The following is a 16,939-nucleotide window of genomic DNA, read 5'->3' on the forward strand; positions in this document are numbered from 1 at the left end:
AAAACACCTGCAGTTGTTCGTGATCAAATCCTTATCTCTAGGGCGGCAGTGAAATATCTTTTTTCTGTCTGTCAAGTGACGTATTGCAATGTCAGATGGCGGATGAAAAAATTACAGCCTAGTTGGGTCTCTAATGTCTGTTATATTCTACTCTAAAGGTGGCGTTCACAAAACACATGTGGAAATGACATCTCGCAATATTAGTGCTGAAAATTGTATAATTGATAATGGAGAGGCTTATTTGGAATGCATGCTGGTACCTGTAGGCACTGTGGAAACATCAATTTCTCGGTCAATAAAGTACATAGTGCAGATTTTATTGCTTCAGTCGATGATGTTACCCATTGGTAGTGACTGCACATTCACAAACCCATTGGTGAACTTTTCCTTCAAACTGGTCCTGGCTGGAATTTCCTGCAGGGTTGGCATTTAGCTTTGTCATGTTGATTCCCTCAATTACCTTGCAAAATTTGCATCAAAGTAGCTAAATTTGCATCATATGACTTGTTGTTTTGTTGTTGTTGTTATAGTCATTGAAATATACATTACAGCGGATAGAATATACAATAGAATGTGTACAGGGGTGCACAGTGGATAGAATATACAGTAGAATGTGTATAGGGGTGCACCAGCTCACAGGAAGTAGAATGTAGTATGACTCAGCAGGTGTTAGCTTGAATGAACTTATGGACTGGGGGTATGGCACTGTGGTTTCCTGGCAGGATGAATGTATGACACTTTGATAACACTCTATCACTACTGATATACACTGTGTGTGTCTGTCAGATGGCTTTGCAGACTGGCCGGGAGCCCCCACCAATATGGAGAGTGCAGAAAGCCTTGCTACAGAAATTCAGCCCAGAGATCAAAGACGGGCAGAGGCAGTTTTGTGCCACCAGCAATGTGAGTGTTCTTGCTTCATCCCCCTAAAAGAGAGGAGTCATTCTACTTTGCTGCCAGGGGGAATCAAGCACTGCTATGGGCCCCTTTAATCTTGTATAACTCCGCTAAGATTAGAAGTTGCAGATGCCCACTTATTTACAGGTAGAAAGACGCTGTATGGGCATCCGGGTAACGTGGCGGTTCGAATCCCCGTGTTACCTCCGGCTTGGTTGGGCACCCCTACAGACACAGTTGGCCAGTTGGCCGTGTCTGCGGGGCAGAAGCCAAATGTGGGTATGTGTCCTGGTTGCTGCACTAGTGCCTCCTCTGGTCGGTCGGGGTGGCTGTTCAGGGGGGAGGGGGAACTGGGGGGAATGGCGTGATCCTCCCACGCGCTATGTCCCCCTGGTGATCGGAGGAAGCATGTGGTAGTCTGCAGCCCTCCCCGGATTGGCAGAGCGGGTGGAGCAGCGACCGGGACGGATCGGAAGGGTGGGGTAATTGGCCAAGTGCAGTTGGGGAGAAAAAGGGGGTGGGGTGGGGGGGAGACGCTGTATCTTTAGTGCAAATGCTCACTTTAAATTCTTTGTCCCTCAGTATCTGGGCTACTTTGGTGATGCCAAAATGCGATACCAGCGTTTGTATGTGAAGTTCTTGGAGAACGTCAACAAAAAGGATTACGTCCGAGTGTGCTCACGAAAGCCCTGGCATAGACCAGGCCTTACTCTGAGGTAAGGAACATTTTGGACATGAATTTGATTTATTCTGTCTGGCCTAGTATATAATCTGATCATCCTCACAATGAAAATGTGACTTGACAGTCACACGAAGGTTTAAAACAATATTTTTCATTTTACTTTTCCATAGTATGGGCATAAATGACTGCCGGTTCTAGTTGTACCTGTACAATAAGGTGTGTAATTGTATCATATGACTTGCAAAAGGAAATATTGATTAATATCAAACTCATTCCTTTTCCAAAACGTATTTGACATACTTGCAGATATAAGTTGCATCACCCCCATACATGCATTTTGCTCTTAAAGTTTACAGACCAGGGTGTGTCTGGGTAGCATGGCAGTCTATTCTGCTGCCTATTAACACAGGGATCGCTGGTTAGAATCCCCATGTTACCTCCGGCTTGATCGGGCATCCCTACAGACACAGTTGGCCATGTCTGTGGGGGGGAAGCCAAATGTGGGTGTGTGTCCTGGTTGCTGCACTAGCGCCTCCTCTGTTCGGTCGGGGCGCCTGTTCGGGGTGGAGGGAGAACAGGGGAGAATAGCGTGATCCTCCCACGCGCTACGTCCCCCTGGCGAAACTCCTCACTGTCAGGTGAAAAGAAGTGGCTGGCGACTCCACATGTATCGGAGGAGGCATGTGGTAGTCTGCAGCCCTCCCCGTATCGGCAAGGGGGGTGGGTGGGTGGAGCTGCGACCGGGACGGCTTGGAAGGGTGGGGTGGTTGGCCGGGTATAATTGGGGAGAAAAAGGGGGAAAAAATCCCAAGAAAAAAAAAAGTTTACAGACTGGAGTACATCTTTGTGTTTGTCTCATGAGTTTGCAAGTTAAAGTGCAATCCCATGCATTTCATAATGAAGTATGCACCTTATTATATAGGTACAGGTAGTATTGGCAGTAATTTATGCCCATACCCTTCCTTCAACAGAGTTTATTTCACTCACCGATCCACATGTCCCAAATGTATTGTAAATTAACAAGTCCTAAACGATTACCTTCCAGTATTCCCCTCAGTCTCACTTCGGCTTGAGAGAAATTGCTGCGTAACTCCGTGAAATTCCTTCCTGCTCTGCCTCTCCGTCTGACTGACCATGTAGCCTACCCATTTGTATTGTAATAGATGATAAACATTATTTGGCTCCATCAATACAGAATCTTTCAAAATGTTGACGCTATGAAGCAAAACAAGAGAGGAGGCGTGAATGGAAAAGGGAACGAGGAGAGAAAACAAAACATGTCAAAGATCAATCCCAAAGATTCCGGGTGGGTTTTTTTTTAATTTTATTTTTATGGAATACCCTTTCCAAGAGTCATGTCGACAACCCGATAAGATCGAAACTGAACACAGGGCGTTTGTCCCGCCTATCCTCTCTCGTGAACCTGACTGATAACCAAGCACGTTTGTTCTTATTGTCTCGCGTCAACGGCATTCCCGTCCATGCCGAAGACACAAAACTTTTCCAAGGGTAACAAAAAATTAACAAGCGAAAATATGTTGACTCCAATAATTTGGACCTCAAACAATGTCCTTCACTGTCGTCAGCTTAAGGTTTATGACAGCAGAGCCTCGTCTGAAAGGGCCACCCGCCGCTTGCTGGTAAAAGCTTCTCGCCAGTGTTTGAGCATCAAACACCGTGGCGGTATTTAAGTCTCAATGAAAGGTGGTTTTATTTAGTACAGCTGGCTGTTCCCTTTTCGTCCCACTATACCTTCCTTTGATTCCCTCCAGCGTTATGATTTACTCTCCAGCCTTCCCTGGTGTCGTCCAGGTGCTCTCACATCTATTCCCTCACACATGCACCTCTTTTGTTGTTATTATTATTTCTGATTTTCCCTGTTTCTCACAATATTAGTGGCCAATCGTTCCCTATTTTAGTTCAATCACCCACCCTCGTACTGTATGCGTTCGCCAACTGCATCTCTCCAGCCGGCAGTCTCGGAGGAGACGCCTCGCCACTTCCGTGACAAGGCGAATCCAGGCCGAACCACTGCTTTTTCCGACACACACAGAGACTCATTCATGTGACGAACACAAGCCGAGCCGCCCCCCCCTCCCGAAGACAGCGTTGTCAATTATTGCTGCGTCATCGAATCCGGCTATAGTCGGATCTGACGAGACCGAGGCGTGAACCCCGGTCCCCAGTGGGCAACTGCATCGACACAAAGCCAATGCTTAGACCGCTACACCACCAGGGACCCTACAGGCATCTCTTTTGAGCATAACTTTTGACTATTTGGTGCGCTGTAAAGCATTTCTGATCACCCCTGAGTAAGGATTTTCTAGAGGGGGCGTAACCTTTGCAGGGAACTTTTCTAATGAACAATTGATGATGAAATGCATGATGATGAAAAACAATGAAAATAAACTACCAAATGTCACCACATGCAAACGCCTTTGCTGTTCCACTTACACATGTAAAACACAGATGGGTAGGAGCTTCGTTCACCACCGTCGCCTTTTTGACCTTCTCCTCAACAGGCGCCAATCACTCCCTAAGCCACCGCCGCCCTCGCTCAATCAAACGCCGCCGCGAGTGGAACGGGACGAGAGGGAGAAGGAGAGACAGAGGGAGAGAGAGCAGAGAGAACGAGAGAGAGAACAGAAGGAGAGGGAGCAGAAGGAGAGAGAGGAGAGGGAGCAGAAGGAGAGAGAGCAGAGAGAGAAGGAGAAGGAGAGACAGGAGAGGGAGAGACAAGAGAAAGAGAGACAGGAGAGAGAACGGAGGGAGAAAGAGGAGAAAGAGCAAAGGGAAAAGGAGAAGGAGCGCAGAGAGAGGGAGAAGGAAAAGGAGAGGGAGCAGAAAGAGAGAGAGCGGAGGGAGAGGGAGAGAGAGCAGAAGGAGAGAGAACGGAGGGAGAAGGAGAGGAGGGAAAGGGAGCAGAAGGAGAAGGAGCAAAAGGAGAGGGAGAGGAGGGAGAAGGAGAAACAGGAGAGAGAGCAGAAAGAGAGGGAGCAGAGGGAGAAAGAGCGGCGGGAGAAAGAGCGACAGGAGAAGGAGCAGAAGGAGAGAGAGAAACAAGAGCGGGAGCAGAAGGAGAAGGAGAGGAAGGAGAAGGAGAGACAGGAGCGAGAGCGGCGAGAGAGAGAGAAGGAGCGAGAGCGGCGGGAGAAGGAGCAGAGAGAGAGAGAGAAACAGGAGCGGGAGCAGAGGGAGAAGGAGCGGCGAGAGAAAGAGAGGGAGAAGGAGCGGGAGCGGAGGGAGAGGGAAAAAGAACGGGAGAGGGAGCAGAAGGAGCGCAAGGAGAGGGAGCAGCGGGAGAGGGACAGACAGCGGGAGAGAAAGGAACGAGAGGAGAGGGAGAGGAAACGCCAAACCTCCCAGGGGAGGAACAGCGGCGGGGCAGAGCGCGGGAAGATGAGGGAGGAGAAGGGAGGAGGAGAGAAGCAGGTGGAGCGCTCCTCCAGAGGAAGGACTGTGAAGGAAAAGGCAGAGCCTCCACCCAAGAAGAGGAAGAAGTGGCTCAAGGAGGTGCCCTCCTCTTCTGACTCTGACTCCTCTCCTGACCTACCAAGTGAGGACGAAGGTGAGGCTGAGTGTGTGTGTGTGTGTGTGTGTGTGTGTGTGTGTGTGTGTGATATTCGTGGAGATGGACTTGGGTTTTGGGTACAAAATACTGGAGAATGAGGATGGAGAAACTTTGTTGAAACCGATCTTAAAGTTAGGGTTAATTTAAAGTTTGGAGACCAATGGCACCAGTGAAAAGCGAAGCTCAGACTTGTGAAGTAGTTCGAATAAACGGGATTCAAACCGAGAGCCTCAGTGTCGGGACGCTAGGCTAACGGCCTGCTGCGTCACCCGAGCATGCCTAGGATACTCCCTTGTAAAGCTGGCGTCCGTGATTTCCCCGACCTCCCCCCTCCCTTTGGCAGCGAGAACTATAAACTGGGTGTAGCAGCAGTTGTCGTTTGTGTGCCATCAGCTCAGCAGTAAACACGTCCCGCGCTTGTAAAAATGACATGCTGTGACCAAAGCTAACGCAGCTTTGGTCAATGTATTACCAACGGCATCAAACTGTATGGGAACACTGTTGTACTATAGTGCTGATGTGCAACAAAACAATCACCACATTGTCATGACATTTCACTCCCATGTGTTTGCCGCTGTATGAGTGTTTATCCTACCAGGTCAAATATGTCTTTTTTTGGGACCCCCCCCTTTTTTTTTCTCTCCAATTGTTCCCGTCCAATTACCCCACTCTTCTTAGTCATCCCGGTCGCTGCTTCACCCCCTCTGCTGATCCGAGGACGGCTGCAGACTACCACACGCCTCCTCTGATACATGTGGAGTCGCCAGCCGCTTCTTTCCACCTGACAAGTGAGGCGTTTCGCCAGGGGGACGTAGCGCGGGGGAGGATCACGCAATTCCACCCAGTGCCCCCTCCCCCACTGAACAGGCGCCCCGACTGACCAGAAGAGGCACTAGCGCAGCGACCAGGACACATATCCACATCCGGCTTCCCACCCACAGACACGGCCAATTGTGTCTGTAGGGATTTCAGACCAAGCCGGAGGTAACGGGGATTCGAACTGGTGATCCCCGTGTTGGAAGGCAATGGAATAGACCCCGCTATGCTACCCGGATGCCCCCAAATATTTCTACATTGGTGTATGGAGAGTTTCCCCAGCCATGGTAAAGATGCCAGGTAGCATTATGTAGAAACTGGACTCCATGGGCCAAGTGGATAAAATAATGGGGAAGAAATCCTGGATTCCAGCTTCAACCCAGAGTTAGAATTCATGTTTTCTTCCCGCCACTGATGCTGCAGTAATTTTTCTATTATTCTGACAAGAAATGTGACGTTCGTCTCATTCTCTGCCTCGTGTTTTGTTATTTTTGTGAAGTAAATGCTCGACTTTTAGCTATGGAGTCAACCGACTGTCACTAACAGATGCTGTTGGTATTTTGTGACAGAGACTGTGACGATGTTCTTGCCAACTATGGCTGCAGATGGATGATAGACAATCGCTGTGCACACTGTTTTATTAACCCCCCCCCCCACACACACACACACACATATTGCATCACCTTCTTCTTTCAAGCTCAAACAAGAGTCTTTCTCACTTTGGCTGGTTTACGCGGCTCAACTTCTCTCCCCACCATGTCCCCTCATTGGCATCAGGCCCCAGTCTCTGTGTCAGGCGAGAGCACACAGTTTAAATATAGATTCATTAAAATTAATGGCTCATTATCATAACTCACAGCAGGCGTGTCGACTGGGCCAGTAGAGCCACTTTCAGGCTCCCTGCCATACAAATCAAGGCCCCGCCGTCCCAGTGACGTCGTGCAGTACCTACATTAGTTTAATTTCATCGCTGTGTGGAGTGAGTTAGGAAAGACATAAACTGGACTCATTAACAGCACTGGTATGTTAGGGTCTCGTTTTGGGGTTGGACCCAAGTGCGGAAAACAGCAGACGGAAACCAGGCTTTAAACAATTATTCAGTCTTTACGTGACTTGAGAGACAAAATCAGGAACAAACAAAAGGTAGTAAACCAAATAACTAAGAATATCTAAACCAGGAAGAAGCTATAAACACTTGGGGGGAAGGTCTTAAAGACACTACTCAGACTACAAACGAGAAATGCTTGCAAGGCAAGAAAACCTATGAAATTTGCCTACGATGAAGTGCTGTTGATTTTGCTGACGTCAAATATGACAAACCAAGGGGTCGTCCGGGCGTAGCAGTCTATTCCATTGCCTACCAACACCGAGGTCTCGGTTTGAATCCCCGTATTGCCTCCGGCTTGGTCGGGCCTCCCTACAGACACAATTGGCTGTGTCTGCGGGTGGGAAGCCAGATGTGGGTATGTGTCCTGGTCACTTCACTAGCGCCTCCTCTGGTCAGTTGGGGTGCCTGTTCGCAGGGGAGGGGGAACTGGGGGGAATGGCGTGTTCTTCCCACGCGCTACGTCCCCCTGGTGAAACTCCTCACTGTCAGGTGAAAAGAAGCGGCTGGCGACTCCACATGTATCGGAGGAGGCATGTGGTAGGCTGCAGCCCTCCCCGGCTCGGAAGAGGGGGTGGTGCAGCAACCAGGACGGCTCGGAAGAGTGGGGTAATTGGTCAAGTGTAATTGGGGAGAAAAAGGGCAGGGGGAAATCCAAAAAAAAAAAAAAAAAAGACAAACCATAATTTGTCCACAACCTTGTTTCCATCCATGATGAACACGAATTGATAACTAAACAAAAGCTCACCCCCGATACTAACGGCAGTTCAGATATCAGGCAGGTATCAAATCTCAATCAACATATTAAGCCAGTGGGGAGGATGTACATGTCTGCATGTGTCCTGCTATACAGCTGCAGGTGTGGAGGGCTCCACCCACAGCTGTCTGTCCCAGTTGTGCAGGTGACTCCTGCAGCCATACTGGTGCAGGAGTCACTATTTGCAATGGTGAGACTGTTTAAAAAAAGATGGATGACACGGTGTCCCAGGTCCTTTCTGTGTGGCGTTTGCATTTTCTCTCCGTGTCTGTGTGGGTTTCCTACGGGTGCTCCGGTTTCCTCCCACCATCAAAAAGACATGCATGTTAGGGTTAATACTACTGTCTGTGCCCATGAGCAAGGCAATGGGAAGAAGAACTGGGGTTGGTCCCCGGGCGCTGCAGCTGCCCACTGCTCCTGTACAATAGGATGGGTTAATACAGAGAACAAATGTCATTGTAAGCATACAATGACAAATAAAGTGGATTTCATTCATTTCTGAAGGGACAATTGAAACCAAGAGTTTGCCTTTATGTTCGCTGCCATCTTGTCAGTTCTTTGACACATAAAATCCAAATGTGAGCAGCAGGGTTGACCATGGGTGAAGCCGGGGTGAAACCTCAGTGGCAGACAAATTGACAGACCTGTCAATCAAGGCAAAAACGCCCTCAACGTGCCACTTTTTCCTCTTTAACAATTTTTATTGATTTTCGCTATACATTTTCAAGCACATACACGTGAATATATATGGAAGTACATAACCATAAATGCATTATGCCTAATCCATATACATAGGTTAGTACACAGATTGCACATATATCTTGCCATACATATTACTCATAATACACACCTGCATAGAAAAGAGAAAAAGGAAAATAAACAGACAACAAAAAAAAGTTTTTATTGATTCCCCCCCCCCGCTTTTCTTCCCCAATTGTACTTGGCCAATTACCCCACTCTTCTGAGCCATCCTGGTCGCTGCTCCACCCCCTCTGCCGAGCCGGGGAGGGCTGCAGCCTACCACATGCCTCCTCCGATACATGTGGAGTCGCCAGCCGCTTCTTTTCACCTGACAGTGAGGGGATTCGCCAGGAGAACGTAGCGCGTGGGAGGATCACGCTATTCCCCCCAGTCTCCCCCCCCCCTACAGGCGCCCCGACTGACCAGAGGAGGCGTTAGTGCAGCAACCAGGACACATACCCACATACGGTTTCCCACCTGCAGACATGGCCAATTGTGTCTGCAGGTAAGCCCGACCAAGCCGGAGGTAACACGGGGATTTGAACCCGGATCTGCGTGTTGGTAGGCAACGGAATAGACTGCCACGCTACCCAGATTTTTACCCACTTTTTCAACCCTTAATATCTTCTTAATGGAACAATATTTTTTTCCAAATAGCCACCCTCATGCTGTGTTCCATACTCAAAATAGCAAACGAGACCCTTACTCCTTGTTGAAAAAAAAATGTATTGGCTTTGTATTTGAAGGTAAGTGTTGAGAGTTCTCTTATTGACTTACATTGGACTGGACGTTTTTTGGAGAACCGTAGTAGAACTGCAACTTCAGCCACGATGGTTGCTGCTTGGGTGGGACACATGACCCCTATTGGCTCTTCACCCAGGAGCATTGTCAGTCCAGATCCTGGTAAAAACTGGACTGAGCCAGAGGCAACACTGGGGTTCAAACTGTGAACCTCAGCATGGGAACAGTATTGCATTCATGACAGAGCTTTGATTTAGTTATTTAATTTTTTTTTAATTTAGAAAAGTTTGTTGAGCTATTTTCATTGTATTTTGTATTTTTGTTAATAAAATTAACACTGCTATGTAGTATCATCCTTACATTATGTCCATACCATAGCTGCACGTGTTTCTCTTACAACTTGTCTCTGTCTGGCCCACAGGTCCTGTGCGAGGTGGGGTCAACAGTCGGGCCATGAGGGAGATGTTCAGGAGCTATGTGGAGATGTTGGTCAGCACGGCGCTGGACCCTGACATGATCCAAGCACTGGAGGACACTGACGGTAAAAAGGGACAGGATTAGATTCTGGGACAAGGGAAAGACATATGTCAGAATGAAGGAAGAAAAGACAAAGGTCCCTTTCATGCTGGTCATAGCAGCAGAGTAACGCCATACCTTCCTTAATCACATCCCTGTGTCAAATATCTTTCGCCTGTACTTGCTTTAATAAGCTCTTGTCTTGAAGACAAATAGCCTTTGTTCCTTAGTCTGTCTTGTTTGTTTGTCTTGAAGTTTGTCTTGAAGACAAATATCCTTTGTTCCTGCCTTTGCTCCTTAGTTCATCCTCCCCTGAACTCCTCCATCATGCATCATCATTGTATGGACGGAGGAAGACTTGTTACATTTATTGTCAGTGTCGTGACTCTGATCATTTCGCCTCTTCCCAATTTATGTGTGTTGGCAGTCTAGAAATGTAGACTTCTGCTGCAGCCACTGTAAGTCACTATGGCCGACAGTATTAACTACATGTTAAACGAGTGTTAAATGAAGGCCGCGTTCCCTTTGTGTCCCAGATGAGTTATACCTGCCGCCCATGAGAAAGATTGACAGCTTGCTAAATGATCAGAAGCGGAGACTGTTGAGGAGGGTCAACATGAATGCCCAGCACCAGGTAAACGTTTGCAAAATTGTTCTGGAAAATAACTCACAGTAATCATATTGTGAGTTTCAGTGTTGGCTAACATATGCTGTCGATCATGTGGCGATAGTGGAAGGTTGTTCACAAGGGCGTCCAGGTGGCGTGGCGGTCTATTCCGTTGCCTACCAACACGGGGATCGCCGGTTCGAATCCCCATGTTACCGCCGGCTTGGTTGGGCGTCCCTACAGACACAATTGGCCGTGTCTGCGGGTGGGAAGCCGGATGCGGGTAGGGGTCCTGGTTGCTGCACTAGCACCTCCTCTGGTCGGTTGGGGTGCTTCAGGGGGGAGGGGGAACTGGGGGGAATAGTGTGATCCTCCCACGTGCTACATCCCCCTGGTGAAACTCCTCACTGTCAGGTGAAAAGAAGCAGCTGGCAACTCCACATGTATCAGAGGAGGCATGTGGTAGTCTGCAGCCTTCCCCGGATCGGCAGAGGGGGTGGAGCAGTGACTGGGACGGCTCGGAAGGTTGGGGTAGTTGGCCAAGTACAATTGGGAGAAAAAGGGGGAAGAAAAAAATCCCCCACAAAAAAAAGTTGTTCACACTTGAGGCGTTTTCATAATTTTTGCAACCATTCTGTGATCGCACAACCTCGAATAGTCAACTAAAATATGAGCCTGACTGAATTTCTTTGATTATATTCTGTCCAACTCTTGCCAGGAGGCTCTACATATATTCCCCAAAATGACAGCAGACCCCCTGGATTCTGGAGCAGTCAAAGTGCACCTCGGCGGTGAGGGTTACAATCGCAAAACCCTAAACCGGGTCAAGAGGAGCATGCCCAAGCAGCAGGTGAGAAACCCCGTGTGTCTCCCATAGCTGGAGCTGAGACTTCAGCCTGACTATTACCCATGTATCCCCACCTCCTCTTACACAAGGAGCCATAGCCAAAACAAAAAGCTGCAGGATAATCTTGCAAAAGAGTAAAAACACAGATTAGACACCCTGTAATTGTGATCAGATGCTTTTAAAGATATCGAAGACAAACTTCAGGAAATGTTTTTTTTTTCCAAAAAAAAGGTTCATATGGTATTTAAAATAGACCTCTGAAAAGTCAGAGATGGGGTTTTTTTCAGGTCTTGGCTATTTTATGATTTTAGATGCTTTTTGAGGGGTTGGCAGCCCATTCACTTCTAATGGAAATTTCCTGTTTTCCTGCTTTGCTCCCATTCTTTCCTGCCTATTTTTGTTGTCCTGATCACATCCCTGTACTCTGTAGCCAACTGAACTTGGAAGGACACATCAGCCAGTGATACTAGTTCACTAAGCAACTGGTTGTGCTGCAGGTATAATTTTGATGGAGGAATACCCTCTGCTCTGTTGACATGTGTTTGGGGAAGAGATGTGCTTTGTGTGTGACTTTTTAGTTTTTGAAGGATTCAAATTGCAAAAGTGGTTTCCCACCAAAAGCAGCTTTGGCAGGACCATGCAGTCTGAACAAAAGATCTCACAAAGCAGATCCACAGCTGTTGAGTGGAAGGCTAAACGCTTTTAGTGTTATTTTGACTTTGATGAATCGATACGGCCGCACTAGGATTAATCTCGCATTCTCCCAGAATCCCCGACCTTCTTGCTGCAAATTCACCGTCAATCAAAAGCAGAAGTTAATTGCTCATTGGTGACTCGGATAACTGCACCATAACTTACTTGTGCAGCAATGATAGCGGCCAATGGGGAAGACCTTGACAAACTCCCGAATGAGTAGGAATGAGGATTAAGTCTCTGCCTGTTTTCATTTACATTACATGTTGACTGTTTCTGTCAGTTCATGAAATAAATTGACAATCTCATTTTAAAAACACTGCATGTCTGGGGCGTCTGGGTGGCGTGGCGGTCTATTCCGTTACCCACCAACATGGGGATCGGCGGTTCGAATCCCTGTGCTACCTCCGGCTTGGTCGGGCGTCCCTACAGACACAATTGGCCGTGTCTGCGGGTGGGAAGCTGGATGTGGGTATGTGTCCTGGTCGCTGCACTAGCGCCTCTTCTGGTCGGTCAGGGTGCCTGTTCAGGGGGGAACTGGGGGGGAATAGCGCGATCCTCCCACGCGCTACATCCCCCTGGTGAAACTCCTCACTGTCAGGTGATAAGAAGCGGCTGGCGACTCCACATGTATCGGAGGAGGCATGTGGTAGTCTGCAGCCCTCCCCGGATCGGCAGAGGGGGTGGAGCGGTGACTGGGACAGCTCGGAAGAGGGGGGAATTGGCCAATTACAATTAGGGAGAAAAAAAGAAGCCCACTGCAGGTCTGTATAGTTGGGGAAAAAAACATTACTGAAGTTCATTATTCGATACCTACATGTACGATATAGAAAATAAATTCTGTGAAAATGTTATTTTAGCTTTTTTTTGCAGTCTTGACTTCCCATTCAGCTAAAATGTGCACTGCAATTGTGTTATATTTTGCATTTTTTTAATTTGGTAATTGTTATTGTTATGCTTCTCAAATGATGACTTTAATTTTTTTTTGTTTTTTGGAGGCCTGGATTTATCTTTGAATGACTTAATTTCCCCCCCCCCCCACCACTTACTCCACCCATTCCCTCTTTGGTCTTTAACCTCAGGATCTCAAGCTCTCCACGGAAACATGCCGGATCTACAGTCTTTATCATTCCCTTCACCACTACAAATATCACACCTTCCTTCATTGTAAGAAGGAGGTAAGGGCTGCCGCCGCTTTTATTAAATGACCTTCAGAAGCTTCCTTCATCACTCGCACGGCCTCTCTGCCATGCTCTCCTCTCCAAACTGCTCCTTTCCTCCATCTGTCTTTACCATCTTCATGTGTACTTGCTTTATTTTTCACAACGGGTGCATGGAGACACCCCCCCCCCCCCGGTCCATGTGAATCAGCTTAGTGCTTAACACAATGCAGAATGCAGAAGCGTATTTATGGTCCTAATGCTGGAAGGTAACCATCCTCTCTGTGATTTGCCGTCTTTGTTGTAATGTCACGTCATCATCATTTAGAGGACGGTACCGCCAACGCTCAAACCTCGAAACTGACCATAATGAAATAGACAGCAACGCATAAATTCTCTGTCTGTGGTGCATAATTGTTGGGAGTTGTCCCATTTATAAAGCCAACTAAAAGCATTTGTGTGTGCGCGCGTTGGCATATTCACAGTCCCCCTGGCCCCTTTTTAGACAAAGAGCAAGGTTGTTGTTTTTTTTTTTTGTGTCTCCATGCGCTAAAGAGCAATTTAGATGTTTGGTTTTTTTTATTTAAATGAAATCTTCATATTTCTTCCCCCTGCTCAGACGGACAGCATTGAGCAGGCAGCTGAGGACCCTGGCCAGGAGGAGGTGGTGCAGCAGTGCATGGCCAACCAAGGCTGGCTGGAAAACCTCTTCAATTCCTTTATGGAGCTGCTCACCCTCAGCGCCAAGGCCTGAAGGTGTGTGTGCGTGTGTGTGTGTGTGTGTGTGTGTGCCTGTGTGTGTGTGTGTGTGTGTGTGTGTGTGTGTGTGTGTGTGTGTGTGTGTGTGTGTGTGTGTGTGTGTGTACGTGTGTGTGTGGTGAGGGGATACAGGAGGATGAGACCGCAGCAGTGTTTGAGGAAACACAAAGATAACCACAGTATTTTGGAGTCCACAGAATCCAGCCTCAGTATTCATGAAACAAAGGAATACAAATATAATACATGACACGGGGGGTGGAGAGCCAGCGGTGGATGGATTCTCGGACCTACGCTCGTTCCTCTCCCCCAACCAGAGCAGCCAGTGTTGGGTTTTGTTTTGTTTTTTTATTTTATTTTTGTGAGGAAATGCATTTTGACTGGGGGGGAAAGAAAAAAAACCCAATGCATTGTTTCCATTATCACTGAGTTCTTTCCCTTTTGAAGCAACTCTTGGATTTGACGGGAAGGGTAGAACGGAGGGAGGGACTTAGTGAATGAACATTGTGAATGTGCTGAAAGGCGGAGAAGAAGAAGACGAAGACGAAGAAGGGGCAGCGGTATTTTTTTGGGTTGGCACTACAAAAAAAAAAAGAGAAGAGATTTCTGTCAAGAATTGTATTGACAAACGCGCGCGTGCACACACTTACACACACACAAACACACACATTTAAACACTATATATATATGTATCAATAACTAAGGTTTGTATAATTTATACAAGGACATTTTTAATAAGTACCCCCTCCCCAAGCCGGGATTGTTTGCTGTTATTATTTTTGAATAATAATGTTTTATTGGGTGTACATCAAATGGCTTGCCCGCAACCCTTTGCTTACACCACCTCTCACAGGTTGGAGGGAAAAAAAAAGAAAAGAAAAAAAAGAAGAGGAATTAAACAAGGTTTAAGTGGAGGGAAGGGTCTTCTAAAGGACGATGTGTTGTTCCCTTATTTCTTTCTGCTTTAAAAAGAAAAAGACTTGAGGGGAGACGTATTTAAAACTAAGCTAACTGTTTCTTCTGAGCTCCCTCTTTCTGTTTGCTCTTCAAAAGACGAAGACAGAGAGGACGCGAGGCCCGGGGAGAGGCCGCGCGCCACGCCGCTGTCCTTTTCTGAAAGAAAACGCGGCAGACGAAATGATTCGAAAGCATACAAGTCTGTGTTTACCGTTTGTCTGTTTGTTGTTGATTATGATAATGAATTAATTATTATTATTTGGGAGTTTTACCTCTCTGTAGTGACTCAGAGAGGTTGCAGAGATTTTTTTTTTAATTTTGATTTGTAAATACTGTACAGCTACTTCAGTCTGTAATTCCCTGTTCCTCTTCTGTACATGAAACTTCCTGTATTTGAGAAAAGGAAATAAAAACGTTAAAATGCCAAAAGTGATGATGAATAAAAAATTAAAAAAATACCTGAGTGCTCCGCTTATTTTGCAAAATATTTTTTTTCAGTAACGCGTGTTAAATCTGAATAGTTGGGATTTTAGTGAATGCGCATATCTTCTGTAGTGTTTTCAATTACTACACTGAGACTTATGAAGGACGCAGAGCGAGCCAGAAGGCATTGGGTGAAGTACATTATGAGACAGTGGTGCATGTTTCCGAAGGTGGAGGTTTTAATCCCAAAACCACATTTTTGCATCCTTCTTACTTTTGTTGTATGAAATCAGCTAGCTTGTAGAGTCGAGCTGTTTTGTGTTGTGTTTAGATATGCTGATGGTGTTTTCATATGAGCCCAGGCTGCTCTTCACTTAAAGTTTGGACTTGAGATTTCAAGGCCAGTTTAGTCACCCCTCTCCCCCCCACCCCACATTGTTGCTGTATCATAAAAGAAAAGGATTACAAGGACGGATGAGGAAGATGAAACAAGGAATAAGTTAATATTTCCTTTTTTTGTTGTTGTTGTTGATTTTTTCCACCTCTTTCCCCACAATTGTATCCGGCCACTTACCCCACCCTTCCGAGCCATCCCGGTCTCTGCTCCACCCCCTCTGCCGATCCGGGGAGGGCTGCAGACTACCACATGCCTCCCCCCGATACATATGGAGTCGCCAAACCAGCTCCTTTCACCTGACAGTGAGGAGTTTTGCCAGGGTGACATAGCATGTGGGAGGATCAAGCTATCCCCCCCCCTCTCTCCCTCTCCCTCTCCCTCTCCCTGAACAGGCGCCCCGACCGACCAGAGGAGGTGCTAGTGCAGCGACCAGGACACATACCCACATCCGACTTCCCACCCGCAGACACGGCCAATTGTGTCTGTAGGGACGCCCGACCAAGCCGGAGGCAACACAGGGATTCGAACAGCAGCTCCCCGTGTTGGTAGGCAACGGACTAAGCCGCTATGCTACCCGGACGCCACAAGTTAATATTTCTTTGAGGAAGCAGAGATGCCGCATGTAGGGAAGTGGATGCGATGGCCTGTGTAGACCGTACACGTGACGTGTTACCGACACGGTCCCTTCGAGGTAACATTACAAAAACTTAGTATTTTTATGTTTACCAAATCTCAAGAGTATTTTATAGTATATAGATGCGATATGTCATGCTAGCCTATTGGCTAGCATGATGTTAAAGGTTGTAGTGGTTATGGGGCCACATAATTCCCCTTATTGAGCTAGTAGGAACGTTAGTTTACAGCTGCTGTTCCTCGGTTCGGGTTTACAGTGACACACTTCCGCTGCGCGGGTTTTGTTGTTGTTGTAATGGTGGAAGGAATAATTGGTGCACGTTGTGTAGCCGAAAGAGAAAGTTGTCACGACTCCTGCTTGAGCTCCTCTACAAGGTCATGATTACGTGAAATTGTCTCACGGAGAAGCGATAGGCCAAAGATAAGAGGGGAATAACAGAGATAAGTTGCTGTGGTAAAAAGGGGAAAGGCATCATGGTAAATCTTCATGTCGAATGTCGCCTGTGAGGTTTCTCCTTCAGCGAATCAGACCTCAGGCCTAAAACCAAACCGCTGGCAGGGCAGATGTTTCCCGTCATGACTGTTGGGGTATAATGACGTATTTAATTCAATCACAATTTTGCTCCGCATTTGAAAAAAT

At 47.2% G+C, this 16,939-nt stretch overlaps 1 protein-coding gene across 1 annotated transcript in view; it reads left to right on the forward strand.

Annotated features, from left to right (window-relative positions):
- The window catches only part of prr12b (proline rich 12b), a 32,911-nt gene extending 19,024 nt beyond the window's left edge, over positions 1-13,887 (forward strand). The window contains exons 11-19 of the mRNA XM_056288080.1: positions 787-903; positions 1,480-1,613; positions 4,102-4,761; positions 5,035-5,147; positions 9,732-9,851; positions 10,363-10,460; positions 11,152-11,283; positions 13,056-13,151; positions 13,753-13,887. Of these exons, the coding sequence (XP_056144055.1) occupies positions 787-903; positions 1,480-1,613; positions 4,102-4,761; positions 5,035-5,147; positions 9,732-9,851; positions 10,363-10,460; positions 11,152-11,283; positions 13,056-13,151; positions 13,753-13,887 (1,605 nt within the window). The remainder of the gene's footprint in view (positions 1-786; positions 904-1,479; positions 1,614-4,101; positions 4,762-5,034; positions 5,148-9,731; positions 9,852-10,362; positions 10,461-11,151; positions 11,284-13,055; positions 13,152-13,752) is intronic.
- The last annotated feature ends 3,052 nt before the right edge of the window (positions 13,888-16,939 follow it).

This window comes from Lampris incognitus, chromosome 10 (genome assembly GCF_029633865.1).
Source record: "Lampris incognitus isolate fLamInc1 chromosome 10, fLamInc1.hap2, whole genome shotgun sequence".
Classification (NCBI taxonomy): domain Eukaryota; kingdom Metazoa; phylum Chordata; class Actinopteri; order Lampriformes; family Lampridae; genus Lampris; species Lampris incognitus.